We start from the raw sequence: 21237 nt of genomic DNA, 5'->3' as shown, positions 1-21237 counted from the left end.
CAGGACTGCTGTGGGAACTGCAGTGAAAGTGAAGAGGAACCCACTCGCCTCTAGGTCCAGCTAGTCCATTCTTTCTATAAGCCTGGCCAAGCCGTGAGCTGACTCTACAAAAGAGATGGTACTGGCCTTGTCCTGGCCTGGCTTACAGTCCAATTGCACACGCGGGCTGTAGGATGTACGGGCCCCTCATTTCAGGGAGGCAGCAGACCCCCGCCCCCAGAGGAAGTGCTCCCGGAATGGGGACAGGAGGCGACTGCAAAGACCTTCAGGGTGCTGCTGTGAGATCATCCTGCCACGCCTCTTTCCTTGCAGGAAGGTGATGGCAGACCTAGTGGAACATGCCAGGGCTGGCCCTGGCTCCGGCCTTTGGCCCTCCCGTCCGCTCAGCTACTGGAATTTGTTTTATATATTTATAATGAAATATCTATGAATGTATGTATATAGCATATGTACATTTGCAATGGTGGGGAGAGGTCCTTCTGCATTTCACCCATCCTTTCTCTGTCTGTCTCTTACCTCATCACCCTTGCTGCACCCCGGTGAATACTGTGTACCTGTAACTTCTGAAAAGCAAGGAAGCGGCTCCCCTCACTGCCCCAAGCAGTGGCTTCTGGCCCTTACGAGGTTTTTTCAAGTTCCTTTCCTGGATCCTGGGTCATATTTTTGTAGCCTCAGTGGAGATGGGGACTGGGAGGAGATGAGGTATGGCAGCTGAAACACACAAGCAGCCACCACTGGTCTGCAGGAGGCAGTCAGGACCTGCTGTGCGTGCCTGCGTCCTTACCTGTCCTTACCTGTGTCTCCCCAGTTGACTTGCATTATTGCCCCAGTGCACTGTAACAGCGGCAGCAACGATTGAAGGCTCCTTCTAGCCATGTCTAGGCAACACCCACAGGCTGCTCTGGGATGACCGGCTGTGGGCTTTTTCTCCAGGACATGGCTTCGTGGGAATAAAGGAAGCCTAGTAACAGTCAGTCTCATTACTGTTTGTAGAAGCAAACTGGTTTCCAGCTTTAATTTCTGTTGTGAAGCTCTAATGGGACCTGAACTGATGAGGAGAAATTGGGTGTGTTTATATCTTCTGCTGGAAGCCTCTGTAGGAACTGAGTCCATCTTTTGTTTTTAGCTTCTTCATTTCCCTGTACCACTATGCCCCTCAAAAAGCAATGCTTTTGACTGTCCTAGTACAGTTTTCCAAAGGAATGACTCTAGTTGAATCACCTGCCAGATGTGCCAATGCTGAAACCTGGGCTCTTGAGCCCTCTGTACTCTTGGCAGGGGGTCAGACCACAGAACAAGTGGGAGAGCTGGGATCAGATCCTTTGACATACTATTTTTATTGTAAATTGGGTGCTGGCTCTCTCCATTTGGAAGAGAAAGTGTGTGGTTCACCTTTTCCTCTGTGCACAAGGTTCCCAAAGTGAATTGTGCTCTGAAGCTGCTATTAGCTCCCCAACAGGGGGGAAAAATGTGACAACCAGTATTTGTACACAGTGGGGCAAAATGCACCTCTGGGGGAGCCGTTGGTGTCTGGCCCCATATGCCTTGTGTTTCCTTCTGTGTGGTCCAAGGTCCTGGTCCTCTCTTCCACAGGCTCCCATGACTGGAGCCCAGGGCTCCAGAGCTGCATTTATGCCTTTATGATGTCATGCTGAGCAGCCCTGTTCCACTCCTCAGCCAGGCCTAAAGCTTTCTGCCATTATTCTTTCCCTGAGTTCATGTCTCATGTGCACATCTTCAGTCTCCCAGTAGTTATCTCTGAGCTCATGGTCTGTGTTGGGAGCAGGGGCACTGCCTTTCTGCAGAACAGTTAGCCTCATTTCTCAGTTCAGCTGTGGTACCTCATGTCAGTATTGCACTTCTCGGTAATACTGAGGCGATTTTGAGTTCATTTGTTAATCGGAACTACTGATTGGTCACTGCTGTGGTGCGGAAGTAGATGCAGTGCATACATCACAGGTGCTGGTACAGTTTCATGGGTTTGGGACATCAACCGGCCTGCCTTGAATTTGAGGGTACAGCAACTCTTCCCTGGCTTCTGTGTGGCTGACAGAACATCTGTTACCGCCTTCCACCCTTGACTGATCTCTGCATCTTCTCTGCACCAACCATAATGGGCCCCTCTGACAGCCTGACATTCAGCTTCTGGATTAGAATCTCCTTTTCATCCTTTCCTTCCTTGAAAATTCTAATTGGCCATGAGATGCTATTTATAGACTTCCTGGAAGAAATGGGGGGGGGGGTCTTTTCCCTTTATTATTTTTAAATCAACTCAGTTCTTCCTTCAAAAACCTTTATAAATAATTCTGGCTGTCTTAAGACGAAAAACTTGGCTGATAATATAAGCATGTATGAATTGAGGTGATCTCATCCTAAACCATATCACAGAGCTGACTCAGATGTCAGATGTATAGACCCAGTCTATAAAATACAGTTTTTAAAATGGAGAATGCACTGCAACTGTGAACATAACATAGGAAGGCTTAACTGCAATATGATTGTGGATCCCAGGTCTGTGTTATATTGCAGGGAATCTTAGAGTTGGCAGTGATACCTGTAAATTTGCTATTGAGATTGGAGTTCTTTCTGCATTTTTAAGTGCAATATCTCCTTAAGATTTGTTAGATATACATATTGCAAACACACCAGTGAAAGGGACTGTTTCACAAGTGACAGAGTTATTTGATTTACTAATATCTGCCACTTGTTAGAAAGAAATTACCTTTTTAATTTAGATTTCATCCAAGTTGGGAATGTGGACTTTTCTATCTTATAGTAAAGGCATAGGTGTTTTTTTTTTTAAAAAATCAGGTTCTATTTGTATTATAAAAGATTTATATAGAAATACTTGAGTGTAGCTCTTAAATGTTAAACAGAAAAGCATGTTAATGTTGTCCTCAGTGACAAATTTTGTGTTTTAGCTCTGATTATAAACTAGAAACCTTGTTCTTCATCGAAACTGGAACAGGGTGTTCATTGTGTCTCTGTGACCTGTGTGGTGGCAGGTCTTGACAGGAATACTTGAGACAGTTATAAAACGGTTTTGTGTTTGTCCCTCTCGCCTATTATGGTTTACTCTGACTGGCATCGTCTTTCTCATCACCTACTATTGAACAGAGATGCCAGGAAATGAAACTGTAATGCCAGGAAATGGGGCCTTCTGTACGTGCTCTACCAGTGAGTTACAGTCCCTCCCGTATTGGCCACCACTCCAATGAACTGGGAACCAAAGAATGGTGTGACATTGAACATTTTACTTGATTAAGTTCTGGTTTAAATATTTGGGGGTTGAGAGGGGTGCTCACTTTTTATGACATAGGCAGGCTCCTGCCTTGCAAAGAAGAATGGTTGGAGCAATGTTCTTCTGAGGGTAGGAGCAGCTGTACTCAGTTCGGCATTCGGCATTCCCCACCAATTTTTTCCTTTGTGACTGCCAAAACTCTAGCCTGATCTGCTGACCTGGGTCACTCTTCTTTATTCTCCATGTCTACATTCCTCTCATGACTCTTCCCCCACCTCCCTGCATCCCTTTGTAAACCCAAATGGTACCTGTGCTTATTTTCCCCACTCCTATTCAAACGTGTATCCAATTCTCTCCTCTCATAATGGGCTTGGTCTGCCCGCTGTTAGCACTTCTAAGGAGCTCTGTCTGCTTTCCATCTTCTATAGTTAAACTAGTGTGTGGTTTGTCTCTGCTTAACTGCAGAGAAGAAAGATTACATACAATGGTGATGTTACGAGATGTACAATGCAGATATGCCCACTAGAAGCATTGGGAACTGGGCATGCCTAAGCAAGGAACTGCTTCCTTTCTGGAACTGTTTTTCTCTCTCCTCTGCTTTCTCCTCAAGAAGAACTCCAAGAATAAAAGGAGCTCCTTCACAGTAACTGTGGTGTGCCCCATTCATAAGTACAATAACAGAAACAAGCATGCTTTGTGAGTATATGTCAGTATGTACTTTGTGGACTGGCATCCCTGTCTTAAATTGCATGGAAGTGTGAATGTATTGTAGATTTGGCATTACCCATTGGAGAAAAGAACCAGTTTGAGTCTTCCTGTGCATGCACTGTTGCAATAACTGATACTGTACCATCATCTTTCTTAGAAAGTGACTTTGCTCATGGACTGTGGAGATGTGAAATGCATAAGAGGTCAGCTGCACAAGAAATGTTGATTAACAAGCTGTAAATGTTTGGCCTTGCTGGAGCGTGTAAAGCAAACTACACTGTGGTGTCATATTAATGAAAGCTTGATAGAAAGTCAGAGCCACAGTCTGAACCAGGCCAGTATCGTCTGTGTTGTGGCCTGTGGCCTGTGCCCTCCCCGGCCCACCCTGCATCAGATTCCCCCCAGCGCTGCACCGGCCTTGCGACTGTCCTGCAGCGCAGTACGATGCTCCTCCGATGGATGGGTGTGGCTTTGCTGCTGGTCACTGGCATGGAAAAAAAGCCCTCTGCAATTTCCCGCGTTATAAAATAAGAGCCATGACTTAAATTCATGAAATAGTATGGCCAGGTATCATTTAATGTCATTTTTTTAAAGTTTTATGTAGCACTCAATGGAGAGCCACCTAAACATCGGAGGAAATCAACACACAGTTGTTAAATGTCAAAAAATTAAAAGTAGGCAGGCACTAAATGTCAACACATAAACACCATCCAGGTTTTTAAAGTGCATGCTGTCATTCCTGAGTGGTAACCCAAAGGCCATCCATAAAAAGGCAGATGAAGGCTTCAGTGGAAGCTGATGGTTAGAGAATTTTTATTTTTTATTAAATTGTTTTTAATTATATAGCAAAGGGAAATCGTCCCTTCTCGTTCAGCTGCAGAGGAATGTTGAGAGCTGTGTGACCACCTCCCCACAGCCTGCTCTTCCACAGGAACAGAGGAAGGGTTGCTGCTTAATAAATACGTGGGAACAGGCACTACCTCAGGGACCCTAGCCCTAGACTCCCCAAGGTTTTAAAAGTTGAAACCAGTATTTGAATAGAGACTGGAGACATTGGCAAGCAATGCAGATATTTCCAGATAGGTGTAGATGGCCTCTCTGGACAGTTCAGCGGTCACACATTTCACTAATGTGAGCACATTGCAGTAGTCAATCCAGAGATTGCTACAATACGTACCCTGGTACCTAAAACCTGATAAGGGTGCCACTGTTGCACAAATATGCAATCAGTCTCTCTTTACATGTGAGAAAGATTCAATATAAGCTGAATCTCTAATATCACAAAAAATTTGCTACTCTACCAACATCTGCTGTTGATATCTGAATTAAGCTTCAATGTGTTAGCCTTTATCCAGTTGTTCACAGCTTTGGGAACCTATGGATCCTTCTGAAATCAGGAGAAGCAGAGCAGTGACTCCGTAGTTTAGGATATCCCACAACTTCATCAGCAGCCTCAAAGGATCCTAGAGCTGGAAGAATCCTTGCAGGTCACCCACCTAGCCTCCTACCAATGCTGCCTTGATAGGTGGCTCTCAATCTCTGCTCAAAAACTCTTTTACCATGTTCTGCTGCTGCAGAACTAGTACCATCAGCAACTTCTTCCTAAGATTTAGTCAAAATCCCTTTGTTATTGCTTGAGGTCCTACCCTCCGGAGCAGCCTTCTCCAACCTGACACTTTCCGGATGTGTTGGACTACAATTCCCCCCAGCCAGCAGGTCTGATCTTGATGGGATCATGGGACTTGTTATCTGACAGCTGGAGGATACCAGGCTGGGGAAGGTCACTGTGGAGTGCACCAGGATGTATGCAACAAAATTTCTTTCATATCTCTTGTCTCTTCTCCAGTCTAATCATGCCCAGCTCCTTTAGCCTTTCCTCACAGGACTTTTCTGCAGACCCCTTGCCATCTGCATCCTCCTCTAAATAAATTCCAGTTTGATGGTTCTTCTCTTCAAACTGGTGCCCAGAGCTGGACAGGGTGTTTCATATGAAGCCTGGGCAAAGGAGAAAAAACCAGGACCGTTATTTCTTACAATCTAGACACGATTCTTTTGCTGATGCAGCCTAGAACTCCATTAGTCATTTGAGTTACTCCTTTATACTACTGACTCATGTTTCGCTTCTGATCTACTAATATGCCTAGATCCTTCTCACATGCACTGTGTTAAGCCAGGTCTCACAGATTGTTAATGTACAAATAAGTCTTCCTACTTAATTGCAGAACTTTACATTTATCTGTATTGAGATTATTTTTATTAGTTCTGGCCTGGTTCTCCATCCTGTCAAGATCCATGTGAATTCTAGTTCTGTCTTCTGAAGTATTAAGCAGTGCAATATCATCTGCACATTGAAGGAACATTCCTTCTACTACTTCGTCCAAATGATTAGTCCAGATAGGAACATTGGTTCTAGGACAGAATCCTGCAGCATCCCTCTTGTACTTTCCCTCCAGGTTAACAAAGAGCCATTCATGAATACCCATTAGGAATGGCCCCCTACAAATCACCCAGTAGTAACATCATTTAACCCACATGTTACCAGTTCACCAGCTAGAACTCTATGGGAGATGGTGCCAAAGCCTTTGTGTCAACATTTACTACATTTACATCTTTCCCAGGATCTACTAGGCTAGTGATTTTCTCAGACAGTAGATATGCACTTGAGAAACTTATGCTAGTTCTTTGTAAACATAATATTTTCCCCTAAATATGCATGCCTGACTGGTTTCTTCCAGAACCTTTTCAGGTATCCATTTCAAACAAAGGAGTTGCCTACATCCTTGACTTTCCCACTTACTGCTTGAAGATGAAGACAGCATTTGCTTGCCTCCATTTCCAAAAATTATTGACAGAGGCTCTGAGTTTGCATCTGCAAGTTCCTTTAATAGACTAGGCTGTAATTCATCAGATCCTAAATGAGAATTCATTTCATCTCTCTTCCTTTTACTCCAAATATAGCCCACACCTTTTTGTTATTTTTAACCTTCCTTGCATGCCTAAGATCATTCTGTGCTTTAACTCTCCTCACATTCATCCTGTAATCTTTGAGTACTTGTTTGCATTTGTTCTTGGTACATAAGACCCTGTCCTTATGAACATGTCACTTTAATTCTGAGCTCATCAGAAAACTTATGTAGCTGGTAGTTCTTTGGTTGCCTTGTTTTGTTTTTAGATCACAGGTGGGCAGAAGGCAAATCTCCAGATGTTTTAGATCAGTTTGACAATTTGTCAAGAGTCCTAGGAGTTGAAATCCAAAACATCTGGAGATTCACTTGCTTTAAAACATGTAGCAGTTACTCTCATTTGAAACTCCTTGTTTATTGTTCCTGTTTGCTCACTCTGAATTATCTGTGTTAAATAAAAGAAACAAAATACAATTTTAAGGTTTAGGAAACTGAATGCTCCCAAATTAATATCTCATTGAAAGCCATTGGAATCCCTTGTAATGATTAAATATTATGACTGCATTTTGTTGTGCAATAACATGACTATCCTATTTAGCCTAAAATACTTGGCTGAAGTGTCTCCTAACCCTGTATGTTGAGAAATATGTCTTTATCTACAAAGACTACAACCAGGTAAATGGAACATTTGAGTTCTCACACACACGTGCGCGCTGGCCCAAGACATTTTGCTGTCTCAGGCAAAGGATAAGATGACATTCCCCTCTCCCCAAGTTTCCATACAGAACCTGACTGCAGTTGAATCTCTTTTAAATGCTGGTAACAACTTGGCCTCTTCCACCACAGCTGAGGGGAGCAGGCCCTTTGACAGAGTGCAAGACAGGTTCATAGCTTTGCCCCCCAAGAGAGGGATTGCAAGGGAGTTGCCCCCCACCACCTCAAGCAGTTGTGTCACTGCCTCATGCTAGAGCTGGCCCTGCATTCTCAGCCATGCATGTAAGGGACAGTCTTACCAGGAATTAGTATCAAAATATGCTAGGAGTTTAAGTTTCAATTGCTGTTTTCTCCCAAGAGGGTTGGTCCAGGCACTGAATAGCATTTGTGACTTATTGTGCTTGTCATTGTTCATGGTGACTGTGAGTCATACTGTTGAAAGATACAAAGACCTAAGATCAGATAATTCATAGAAGTGTTAATCCAGCCTCCTTTGTTTAGCTGGCCAAAAGGCCTCTGCCCCTTCTCTGGTCCCATCTTTCAGTGACTTAGCCCAGGAAGCACCTCCACACTGAAGCTGAAGGGCAGGGGAGGGAAGAGAGGCAGCCACTCCGAGCATAGGTGGGTACATTTTAAAACCTCTGTGCCCAAAATAGTTTATTTACTCATGACAGCTGCAGGAGCAACTTTTAATCGTTGCTGCGGTGTTTAGGTGCCTAATTAACATTTTGAGTGACTAAGGGTTCGATTCTATGCAAGTTTAGATCTTCTACAGCTTCCAGCATGCCCCTGGGAGTTGTAGGCTACATCTGTATAGGACTGCACCTTGAATGGTAATTTAACTACATAACGTGTGATTTTTATTATTTCGAATGCATTTTTTTCTCAGTAATGTGACTGGGAAGCACAATTGTGGTAAGGCAGTGTGAGAGATAGAGAAAATGCCTGAGATGATGCATTTATCACAGCAGGTGTCACCTAAACCGAATGAAAATGAGAGCTCCCCCCCAACACGAAATGTATGCAGACTAAACTGATAGACGGTAATTCATGTGATTAAATCAGCAAAGTCTTTTTTTGTCTAACATTCTTGGCTGAAGTCTAGTCTGTGTGCCCTTTCCGAATAACTCACATGCTTTTGCAGATACCGCAACATTTGCTTAGCTTCTATCGTATGGGTTTGTATTTCCTTTCAGAACCTGATCCCCTGCTGACCGTGCTCACCTCAGCCCACTGATTTCACTCCACAGGAACTGACTGTACGTTGCATTCAGAAAGTTGGCTATGCTATGCAAAAGACACAAGTATTCCTCGTCTATGCTCTCTTTTTGCTGGAATAGCAGATAATGCTCGCTCCCTCCTAACTCCTCTTTCCCGAACAGGTCCTTGACATTTCAGCCTCAGGGAACAAGATAGTGAGCAGGTTATCCTGCTGTCCTTATAACATCCTTACTCATATGGTAACGTTACGCTAAAGCAGTTGTTATGATGCTGTGTACAACTGTGCTGTCTTGTTGGGCTGACTGTCTAAAAACAAGAGAAAAACCAACCTCCTGACCCAAGGAAATTTGTATTTCGCACGTAAAACAAATTATGCCGTTCCCCATACTAATTAATTTGCATACTATTCTGGTACTATTTTAGGAAATGCAAAATTTAGATGAATTGGGCAAAGGTGGGATTGGCCAGCGGGAGGGGTCACGGAACACATGGCATGCGCAGCGAGGGCAGCAGCCAACTCTGCCTGGGTGGCGATCTGTATCTGCGCAGGAGCGGGGTGCCTTTCATCTCCTGCTCGGCGTGAACAGGGCCTGGCCGCTACTGAAGGTGGGAGCTGTCCCATGTGCTGAGGCCGAGCTCTCCTGCCCCTGGGACAAGAATGACTCCGCCCCAAGCGATGGCGAAGATGCGCCAGGGGCCCTTATAAAAGCAAGCACGCTCGCTCTTAACAGGTTTTTTGGGGGGAAGGGGGTGCTTCTGCTTGCGCTGCTTTCGGCCTGCCAGGAAGGAGGGAGGCGCTGGCATCCGTGCCGCTGTTTCTTTCCCGGCGGTGTTTCCAAGGCAATGAGAATTTCGGCGCAAAGGACGCGAGCCCCGCAAGCCAACGCAGCAGGCACCTGCCGCTAGGGGGCGCGCGGCTCGGAGCCGTCCTGCCTCGCTTGCTCGCCGTGGAAACGAGGATCTGCGTCGAGCCGCCTGCCCGTTGTCGAGGCGGGGGGCGCCGGCGCTGCAGCAGACCGGATGTTCTGTTTGGTTTTAACGGGCGGTGGGAGCGGTGCCCGGCCATGCTGAGCATTGCATGAGGGCGCGTGGATGGGCGGCGAGGCTGCTGCTGCAGCGTCCTCTTCCACGCTTCTACGCTGCTGCTCTGCCGGGAGGGCGTCCGATTTCCTCCAGGCGGTGCTGGGGCGCAAGAAAAGCCGACAAGCTGCGTCTTCGTGCAACACCGGCTCCCGCCCCTCCACCCCACCCCACCCCACCCCACCCCCGGCTTCCTCCAGATGTTCGCAGGAAGCCCGCCAGAACGCGCGCGGCGCTGGCCACGCTGTCGCTGCGAAGGAGCGGAGCCGGGCGGCTTGTCAGCAAGAGCCGAGCTCGTAGCCTCCAGGCGGCACCGCTTTACCGCGCGGCCTCAGCCCAGGAACAGCAGGGCCTGCTTACACAATGGGAGGGGTGGGCAGAGGGCAAAAGCGAGGCTGAAGCGCGTTCAGAGTAGGAAGTAGCCACGCCTGAGACGAAGAGCTCTGCATCCATCCCGCCCGCCCCTTTCTTTCCCTCCTCCTCCTCCTCCTCCGGATCCCTCCTTCCTTTCTTTTGCCCCCTCTTTCGTGAATCTGTTCTTTCTTTCCCCCCCCCCCCCCCCGTATCTTTTCTCTCTCCCTTCCTCCTTCCCTCCTGGATCGTTCCTTCCTTCCTTCCCCTCCCCCCAACCTTTCTTTCCCTCCCCCTTGGATCGTTTCCCCCCTCTTCCCTCCCTCCTGGGTCTATTCTCTTTCTCTGCTCCCCCTCCCCGTCCCTTCCGTTGCCCAACCCCACCCCTGCCCTGTCTGGAGACGGGACGTCCTGTGCCGCCCGCGTACGTGCCTCCGCAGGAGTCCGCCCGATCTTGTCCTGTTGGAAATCTCCGAAGAAGGGCATTTCTTCGCTGCCTTCACAAAGACAGCTTTTGTTTCATTGTTGAAATGCTCTTGTCCTCACGAAATTCTTAATCTTGCATCTAAATCTAGCTTCCTGTCGTTTAAAACTATTGTTTCTTTTTCTGGTCTTAGAGCTATACAAATCAGTTGCAATGGTATTTTCGGCCTCTTCGTCTTTTGATCGTGCCATTTCTATACCATGGGTTGGATCGAGATTTAGGCACAGACAGGTGGGTTGGCAGAGTTCGATTTTCCCATTTCCTCTTCCCTGCAACAGCCCCTCCACCGCCCAGAATTTCCACGCGGAGGGCTGAGGGATGCTGCCCAACGGTACAAGGACGCCTTTCCATCCATGGAAAACAGATTCTGGATTGTGTGTGTGTGTGTGTGTGTGTACATATACACACATATATGTAGCCATTTCACAATCCCTCCCCTCATGGAGAACCCCCACTAGAAGGAAAATGGAAGGTGAACTGAGGTTATAGGAGGAAAGAGGCTGGGTGGGTCATTTCAACACATCTCTAAATGGATGCTTAGCAACTTCGCTTTCTTCCAAGTGACAGCTCCGCCTCTCCAATCGGGAACAGTATGTGGGGTGGAAAGCTGTCTGCTTAATTCTGGAATCATTTACTCTGACTTCAGATCTGCCACCTGCGGCTGAAAGAAAAGATGAAGGGAAAAATGAGGACCCATTTGGTTTACCTACTACACTTGATGAAGGGGCCCTTCTGTTTTATACAGGGAGCACAAATAGCACGGTATCTTCATCCACAAATGTTTCCCACCAAATCAGTGCCCCTTTCATGAAGCATTGCCCTGTGGAAATTTTGACTTCCAATTGCAATATTTTAAAAACTGATATAAGGACTTGAAGAGCTGCAAGAGCTGCAAGAGGAGGAGCAGTAGGTCAGTGCTAGAAAACCAGCTTTGCATGCAGAAGGTCACAGGTTCAATCCTCAGCACCTGCTGGTAGGATTAGAAAAAATCTGGAGCCCTAGAGAGCCTTGCTGTGTTGAGCTCAACTGGGCTGGAAGGGCCAAAGCTAGGTTAGTCAAAGGGAGCTTCTTCCTCTGTTCTTGGGAGCACTGAGCTCTTGGTTTTCTTTGCCTTGTGTACCTTGTGCTAACTGTACAATATCCTGGAAGGCCTCTTCCTCACTGTAATGTTTCCAATGAAAATGGAAGGGTGTGCTTAATCCTTTCCTTGCTAGTTACCGTATTTTTCGCTCTATAAGACGCACCTGACCATAAGACGCACCTAGTTTTTAGAGGAGGGATCCATGGAAAGCTTCCTGATAATCACAGGCACTTTCCCCATCACTTCCCCATGGGCTTCATTAAAAGACGGGTTGCCATTTCAAAACACACACCGACCTGTGGTTAACAGCTCTCACCTGTGCCAGAGGAGGGGGACAGAGCAGGGCGCGCCGAGCGCGTGCCGGCCAGGTGTAGTGCAGCCAGGCCGGCAGTGTGCCGGCGGCAGGTCTTCCCGGGCGGTGGGCGTGAGCAGTCCGTCTCTCCGTGCGGCCGGCGGGTTAAAGCCTGTGGCTCCTCCTCCTCTGCACCTCTCCCCCTGAGCGGCACAGCTCTCACCTGCGCCAGAGGAGGGGGGCAGAGCAGCACGTGTCGAGCGCGTGCCGGCCAGGTGGTGCCACGTGGTGCAGGCGGGCCAGCAGCATCCCGGGCGTCGGGCACACACACATTTGCTCTATAAGACGCACAGACATTTCCCCTTACTTTTGAGGGGGAAAAAAGTGCATCTTATAGAGTGAAAAATATGGTAACTGCTTCCCTGAAGCTTCTTCCAGCCATTTTTTTTCCTGCTTGATGCCCACCTAGTATATACACATGTTTGGATTGTATCTAAGGCAAAAAGTCCTCCAGTGTGCAAGGAAGTAGATTAGAAGGCAGCAAATGGAACAGCCCTAGGAAATGGTGCCTGCCGACTGTGCCCCTGTACAGCTGGAACTTTTGGACAAAGCCATTGAATGCTTAGAGAGATCTTCACAAATGCTGGAGCAGGAAGGCAAAGAGCGATCCTGTCTGACAACATTTGAAAAGCACGTTCCCTGAAAGCAAGGCTTGTCCTGGGGGAGAACATCTCACCTGTCCAGCCGCAGAAGCTTGGCGTGTTCATTCATGGGCCCCAGTTCAGAGACGTTAGTCCTGCTCAGTCAGTGGGAGCTCAGCACTGATGTCCCATTGATGTGGACACGCCAAAGTTACTCCTGACGGAGCCCACTGATTTTCTGGTCTCCATCATTTCTGTTAACAGCTTACTGCTTCAAAAACCGATATCTTCCAAGTGAAGCACTTAACTAGGACGCCAACATTCTCTGAAGCTGGGGCATTTAAAGACTCCTCCATAGCAGTGGTCTGGATAAGCAACGTTTGCTCTTCCCTGGGCCTTTAGATTGAAAGGGGCTTTGGGGGGATCCCAATCCTATGAACTGTGTCCCACTACATTTTCTGCACTCTTATTGCTTGAGACTGTTGAGTGCAGTTTGTTATCTTGGGAACAGTTGCTATAGAAACAAGTGGAGGTGGGAGGATTTATTTTCCCACCAGCAGGAAAAGGGGGCATTTTAGGCTAAAATCCTTAGGATTCTTTCAACTGTAGAACTTTGGCAGAACCAGTAATTCTATTCTAGAGTGAAGACTTGACCCTAAACTCCAGCTTTCCACAATGTGGTGCCCTCCGGGTGTGTCTGACTACAACTGGGGATAGTGCTGCCTTGGGATGTTGGGGATTGTGGTTAGGATTGTAACCATTTGTGGGTAGGCTGTGTAGTCCAGCCTTAGAGACTTGCTGTGCTGAAGAGGCAGAGCCACGAGTGATGAATGTGGGTCTCCGCAGTTAGTGGCTGAGACGGTATTTCCCCCCTCTGTTGCTGTTCCCCAGACACTTATCCAGAAACTGTCCTCTCATGTGCACTGGCCTCAATGCATTGCCCTTGATGGGAGATCAAATGTACAAAGCTGCCTTATAGTGACTTGGACCTTTGGCGGACTAGTGAAAACTGGCAAGAGTTCCCATCATGCAGGCAGATTTCTCCCACCTCACCCCCAACCCTATCTTTTTAACCGGAGAGCTCAGGTGTCTGTGCATTCACAATGAATGGTTTTCATTGGACCCCTCTTCAGCAGAGTGTGACGATGTGATAACTGAACACTTAAAACCAAACCACAGCCAATTCTCTTTGCTCCTCTTGTGCTTCACTTACTGACCCAGTTCTACACGCACTGTCAAGCATGCACGAGGCTGGTCTTTTATTCCAGCAACCTTGCTTCACTCAGGCAAAAGGCAACTTGCAGCAACTAACACGCATTAAGTTTAAACCCCATTACAGTTCACTTAAAAATGCGCCACAGTCCAAAACCACTGCCAGCAACAGGCTGCATGGAAGCTGCATGGTGCAATCGTCCAAATATCCCCTGGTGAAAAGGTGAGTCGACTGTGTGCTGGATTGGCCACCCTGTTCTTTGCTGCCTCTTGCCTGTCCTTTGAAGGGAGAAGCACCCCGAGCAATGCCTCCTCTGAAATATCCCCAAAGGATGGTGGAAACATTGCAGAAAATTAAGACTGCAAGTCTAGAAGGTTAAAGGGGGCAAAGGAAGTGGAACTAGCTAAAATCTTGAAAAGAGTAGGAAATGCGAACTCACATGCAGTGCTTTCCCTGGATCCCAGAGAAACTAGTCTCTCTGCTCTCATATATAGCCCTAACCAGTACCTATACGGGAAAAGGAACAGCTAGAGTCAAAATTAATTTGCCTTTGTTATTCCTGCTTTGTGGGTGTTGGTGTCAGAATCTGTTGAATCTTTGACATGTAATATTTTTAAATAAATCAATATTTGAGGTTGATATTTGACAGTATTTATACTTAATTTTCATTAGTGGATATTTGACAACAGTGTTTGAATATTTCACTTGCAGTATCTGATAGCCTATAGGTAACTGTCAGTGGTTTGTTCTGTAGGTATTATACAATTTCTTTTCTTAATATCTCTGTTTTATATATTCATTATTTATTAGCTTATAATCAATATCATTAGATCATAATCTGTTATATTAATATTTAAAATAACATGGGTGAATGGAGCAAAGGATTCCAGTTAATTCTTAGCAATATTTGGAACATTTTTTAGAATGAGTGCTTGACTGGAATTCTCTAGTAAAGCACATTTTTTACAAGATTCATGAATCCATAACGGGAAATTACCAGAATGGGTAAAATGTAGGGAAGAATGCAAGACAGGCTGTACCCTGCTAGTGGGCATTGGAAACTTCAGCAGAATGCTATTGTCCTTGAAGCTGCCATTCTGTCAGGCTGCCCCAGACAGATAGCATTTTCCCTTGACCCACTAAGTATATAGGTCACTATGGCAAACAAATACAGCATGTCAGACTGACCCATGTTAGAATGCTGCAAGAGCTATTTCATTAGTAAGACACCAGACAACAATAAAATGTACAAAGCCAAGACAAATTCTCACTGCAGTAATTCTTTTAAAAATGAAATTGGCTGAAAATGGAAAGTATAATTCTTACCCAAACCCCTAGGAGGTGCAAAGGTGCACCTAGCTTGACCCTGGAGTCTGAATCAAGCCATTTCCTGTCAAATTTGGAAAAGAGTGAGAAAAGGCGATCCTTTATTATCAAGCCAGGTGCAATTTCCCTAGACCCCGAGGGCAAACAGCAGAAGAAGCCTGCATCTTTGCCCTAGAGTAAAAATTGCTGGTGGTAAATGGACTCTTTGCCATAGTCTGTAGATCTGCAGCTTATGTAATTTCCTTCTTAAGGGTCTGACAACCAGCATCTAGCAACAGACTGCCCAAAAGGTCTGGTAGGTGGCAGCAGGTTCTGCCATTGACCGCGTTGGTTGTGTATGATGGGAACTGAAGTCCAATATGCCTACTCTAAATCCAACCATTGGCATCACTTTGTAAAATTGTTGGACTATGGTATCTGAAAATGAAGCTCTCTTTTCTCTGACTTCTCTTTGGAGTTTGCCTATGCTATCATTGCATCCCTGCAGCAACCTGATGTCCTGCTTTCCTGGGCTGAGCTGTGGGAAGCTCTTTTGCAGGGGTGAGCGATGCTCTCAGTTGTTGCTAGGAAACCGTTCCTCACCCTGCACAGCACGTGGCTTATGGCAGCAGTTTACTGCTCGGAGACTCCCTCCTTTCTTTCAGTTCTAGCTTTGGCCTGGCAGCTATGACTCCTGCAGAAAGCTTGATTTTTGAACTAAGGAAAGTGGCAGTCATCAACTCTGCATTCTGAAATGCCAAGAATAACTCAACAAGCCAAGACTCTTGAATGTGTGCTACAGTACACAAACTGAGTCAGATCCAGACTTAGTCAAGTTTAGAGTAGACCCATTGAAACCGGTCGGACTTAAGTCAGTCGTGACTACCTCAAGCCTACTGATCTCAGTGTGTCTACTCTGACTAAGCCTGGATCCAAACCACTGTCTTACTGTCTATCTTGGTGGGATTTTCCTTCAGGCTGCTTAGCTGGCTAGCATAGAAAAGGCAAGCTGGAGGGTAGGCCTGCTTTAGTCCAGAGCCAGTTTCCTCTTTTGCCCAGATGTACCATTATTCCTGCTGCCCATGGCACAGGTGGGTGACCAACAGCATACTCAAAATAGGAATGCTCCAAGTTTCAGGGAAGGTCACAGTGCCCTTCTTCATGTGAAGGCAAGCAAGAGAAGTTGTAGAAAGGAAATGGGGAAGCAAAACCAAGCTAGGGAAGCAAAACCAGATGCTCTTTCATTCCTCCAAAGGGATCAAGAGACTCCATTCTCCATTGTGTGGGCCACAAGCCATTGCAAAAAGCTCATCACATGGTGTGCACCCTGCCTGGACACTGATGTGTTGTTAGATGGGGCAAAAGTCCCTGAACCTGAGGCAGGGACCATTTTGCTAGTAAAACCAGGAAGGCAGGGTAGCCAGTGAGAAGTAGTTTCATGGGGGAGTTTGCTGAAGAATGGCTTCCCATAAGTGGCCTGTTCTAGGAGGAATACAATGTTCCCATGCTTGATGCTGAGTAAGCCCCAGATGCTGCCCACATGCAGGAAGTGCCATTCTGGGTCACATTCCAGAGGGGACAATGGCCGCAGCACAAAGGAGCTGACTCATGGCAAGTAATCACTTGCTCCAGCCTATGGGGCACCTTAAGTTCTTCAGAGAACCTCCTCTTGGGAAGGACAGTTTCAAGACAAAGGTGGCAGACAGGTAAACATCATGCAAGTGGACAGGCTTCGTGCTTGCAGTATCTCCTTTGCTTATTGCTACAGCCTCAAGATCCACCAAGCAAAAGGCACATCAAGATCCTGAGCCCAGGAATTTGCTCTGTCTACTGGAACTAAGCACCCCCCCAAACCCCCCCCACTGTTCATCACCACTAGAGATGTAATAAGCCCCTTTGCAGCTGAGAACCTGTGGCCTCTATTTCTTGCGTCACATAGTTCCTGTGCCTGACACACTTGCACAAATCTGCTGACATGCATTGCTCCCTTCTTGTGAGGGTTGCTTGGTTCTGAGACGCATCCCCAGAACTTTTGGGTTCCACGATGTCATAAAGAATGAGCCCAACTTGCCTTGCTTGCTGTTTTTCAAAAAACTTGATCCGGCAGTACTGTTTGGCTGACCGCCACCTCCCTTGCTTCCTCACAACCCCTGCCAAAGGCAAGGAAACGTTCCTAGCATGTCCTTCACATAAGTCAGGGAAACATTACCTTCATGCAAGTCAGCTTGCACATAGGGTTAACAAATGAGAAATGAGGGGGGCATTGCATATAGCAGCAGGCTGGGTCAATGCTGTGGAAAACAAACATGAGAGAGAAAAGCTGAAGGAAAGGCAGAAAGGCTACGTGCAGAGATAGCTGGTGACTTTGGGAGCTTGAGGAAGCTATCAGCACTGCAAAGTACAACTTATCCCAAGCAGTGTGCCAGCAAGGTCACGAGACTGAAGTAGCCAAGGTAGGCACCCATGGCAGGCATGTGCTCCTTTAAAAAAAAAATCTAGGTCTTTATGCTACTGGGACTTACAACTCCAGCTCCACGAGGTCTATATTTAAGCAAATATAGACAAACACTACAGAAAGCTGACAAGGCCCCTTGACTCTCCCACCTTTTCTTCTTACCTAGTACAGTATCTAAAATAATCTCCAGATGGGTTAATAAAAAGACTACCTAGTTTCTTTCTGTGGTCTGTTGGTAAGAGAAGCCTGTGTGCTTCATTCAGGATGAGAACATCTCTGAATAACATCTGGATTGTATATTTCCAAAATGGGACAGCCAACATTCCCCGCTTCCAGTTCCCAGCACCCCTAGGGCAGCTCCAGGCCCAACCATTTCATGTCCTGCAGAATCATAGAATGGTAGAGCTGAAGGGGCCAGAAGGCGATTGGGTTCAACCCCCTGATCAGTGCAGGACTCCCAGTTAAACCATCCCTCTCAGAGGGCTGCCCAGTTGCATCTTGAAAGCCCCTAGTGTGGGAGAGCCCACAGCCTTCCTAGATAATTGGTTCCATTGTCATATGGCTCCAACAGTCAGGAAATTTTTCCTGACATCTAGCCTGAATCTGGCTTCCTGTAACTTGAGCTCATTATTCCATGCCCTATACTCTGGGATGACTGAGAAGAGATCTCTTTCCTCTCTCAAGTACTTGTGGAGTGCTAACCTAATCTGAACCTAATTTGAATATCCGCAACCCCCCATGCATGCACATTCTCTTGGGATTTGAAACTTGCAGATGTTCTGATTTCACCATCTGGGAGATCCCACCCACCCCCGCCCTCTCCTATTGCCTGACCTCATCCCTCCTGGTTTTTGTAACATCTTACCTGCGGAAGAGCTCTGCACAGTTATCTTTTGGTTGACCTAATAAAGGCATTACACTAATATGCATTTTGGTCATCTCTGTAATATATTGTGCTATAGATGTTAATTGGTTAACCAACTGATTATATTGCCGCTTCCCCATTGTTCATTTGTGTTCATTGTCTCCACATCTTTCATTTTATTCAGGGTGATGCCTACACCATGGTGCAGCTAATGCTGGACCTTGGGGCCAAAGACTAGGATCCTGCATCACCCCCTCAGTTGACCACCTGGAGAGTGGCAGGTAATAAGACCATCAGGGCAGCAGAAGCAAATTCCATTCTATTCCTATAATCATGAGGGTGCTATAATTTACGTGAGCTTAAAATGCAAAACCACCCATACCTGAAGTATTTTTAATAGCAGGGTTGGCAAACACCTTAACATATAAGGAGTATAAAGCAGTTGTCAGGCATGGAATGGCAGCTGTAGGGGGAAAGAGAGGTGCTAACTGTGCGCTTCACAAATCAAGTGAATTGATCACAAGGCTACCAAACTCCCCCACCCGCCTCCCGCACCCCCCAGTTGCAAGACAAGAAGTCTAGCTCCAGCTGCATCACTGGGCCGAGTGAAGTTCCCATGCCCTTGCTTCGTGCCCCCTCCCTGCCCCCTGAAGTGACAAGGTTACCTGTCCCCCTCCATTGCTCTGCCTGGGCTCCTCCTGCTGCCACTTTCCAAGGCTCCGCAAGGCACGACACTTTTCATTAACTATTACTGAGTGGCGGCTTCATGTGTTTCTCCTGGTTCTGTCACCATGACAGCAGCGCAGAGAGGCCTGCAGGCTGCATTACTGCTGCCATTGTCGTTCCAGTGCCCCCCCCCCCCACAGCCCCGACTTGCGTCTCTCTGCAGTCAGGAGTGGCAACTGTCAGCTCTGCAGAGAGCACATGGCAGAGCAGAGGCAACAGGCTGCTCTGCCCCTGCCCGGAAACCAAGGGCCAGGCAGCAACTCCAGGGCACTAGCACAGACTCTTCTGGGGCCGTGGCAGGCAGAAGGCCCCACACTGCGTCCCACAGCCTTGCCAGGCAGGACAGGAAAAGTTCCTGCCTGAAACCCTAGAGAGTCACTGGTCAGCACTCCTGGGCTGAGATGGCCCCAGGGCTTGCCTCTGATTAAGGCAGCTGCCTCTCACCTGCAGGGCGAAATGTTTAGGCCGGGGCAGGTAGGCACTGACATAATCTTGCCACTTGTTCTTCTGTGCTGGCCCCAAACATGAGCCAGAACAAGCAGGTGGTGCTGCATTGCCCTTCACAAGCAGCTCGGAGAAAAGCTTTTTATGTCTTTTCGGCCCTGGTACTTGTGACTGTTTAAAGGCTATTCAGACTATGCCATGTGAGGGATGTTGAGGTTACGAGCTTTGTGTGGAAAGGCTACCCTGAAGAAAGGGTAAGGGTGAAAGGGCAGGCTCTGCCCCCTCAGGGGGGCTGCTAGGGAATCCCATGGTATCATCCACCACTCCTTCCACACAGGCTCTTTGCACTGGCAACGGTTGGGGGTGGGGGCAGGTTTGGCCCTTTGCTGATCATGACCTTACACCATTTTAGGGAGAAAGAGTTGCTGACACATCCTGCATTGGGTTCTTGGGTGTGTTCCCTGGCAGACACCCGTGTGGGTTTACTGGAGAGGCAGAGGGGCAAGCCCTCCCCAAATAAAGGTACAAGAAGGCCTGCAACAAATGCTTGTTTTTCCCTGCTGTTAATCTCCACACCCTCTTCTTGGGGAAACCTGGCACTTCCACGATGCCTGCAGGTACCTTCCTCCTGTGAGTAGTTGACAAGAGACACTCAAGACAAAACTGGACAGTCTTCTGAGTGGGTTGGTGTAAATTGGTGTCCTGCAACAGCAGGAGGTTGGCTGTGATGGCCTTCTTGATCCCTTCCAACTCTACTATTTTGTGTTCTAAGGGCAGTCCTAGGTACCAAAAAGATCTTGGGCTCAGGTCCAAAGCACAAAAAAGCACCTATTTACATATGCTCTGAAGTGTGTATGTCTTTAAGGGGCCTCTCCCCTAAGGACACCCCTATTTATAAATAAATATATATATGGGGGAGCGAAGGACATTTAATTTCAGGAAAAAACTGCGGAAAGGTTCAAATGGATAGCAGCAGGAAGTGAAGCCTATGTGGGCAAAACCAAAAACCAAACCCAGCTTGTCCAGGGGGATCAGATATAACAAAGATCACCAAGGACTCCTGTTCCTTTATTTCAACAAGTGCCCATGTGTAAGGCAGATCACCTCCCAGAGATTCAGGGCTCCAGCCCTCCTGGATTCTCCCTCACCCACCTCTGATAGAAGTACTGTTTTGGTTATTAAGGATCCACTCAGGGTAATGGAATTCACTATTGGTATAGGTTTTTTCTGAAGGTCTCCAGAACCCAGGTCCTGAGATTTGCAAACCACCCTCTACAGAACCCTGAATGGACACGCACAGCTTAGGCCACCTGGGTCTTTCTCCCAAGCTTGAGCGGCTGCGGGTTTTTGGAGGGTTTGCTGGATTCTATACACCAAGATAGAATCTAGGAATAGACCTTCTCTTGCGTCTGTGTGGAAGGCAGCGGAGGTGGGAGGAAGGAGGCTATGTATGAATCAAGGCCTCCGTTCCAGGGACTATTCTTGGCTCGGGAAGCGTGGAAAGAGCGATCAC

The 21237-nt window shown here is 47.2% G+C and overlaps 1 protein-coding gene across 1 annotated transcript in view; it reads left to right on the top strand.

The window, feature by feature from the left end:
• GRK6 (G protein-coupled receptor kinase 6) overlaps positions 1-8651 on the top strand; it is a 34341-nt gene extending 25690 nt beyond the window's left edge. Inside the window, exon 16 of the mRNA XM_044450962.1 lies at positions 4-8651. Within this exon, the coding sequence (XP_044306897.1) occupies positions 4-54 (51 nt within the window). The 3' untranslated portion in view covers positions 55-8651. The remainder of the gene's footprint in view (positions 1-3) is intronic.
• The last annotated feature ends 12586 nt before the right edge of the window (positions 8652-21237 follow it).

The sequence above is a fragment of the Varanus komodoensis genome, unplaced genomic scaffold, assembly GCF_004798865.1.
Source record: "Varanus komodoensis strain SLA01 unplaced genomic scaffold, ASM479886v1 scaffold6_1, whole genome shotgun sequence".
NCBI lineage: Eukaryota > Metazoa > Chordata > Lepidosauria > Squamata > Varanidae > Varanus > Varanus komodoensis.
Note: the sequence above shows the minus strand (reverse complement) of the source record. Positions and strands in the feature narration are given on the sequence as shown.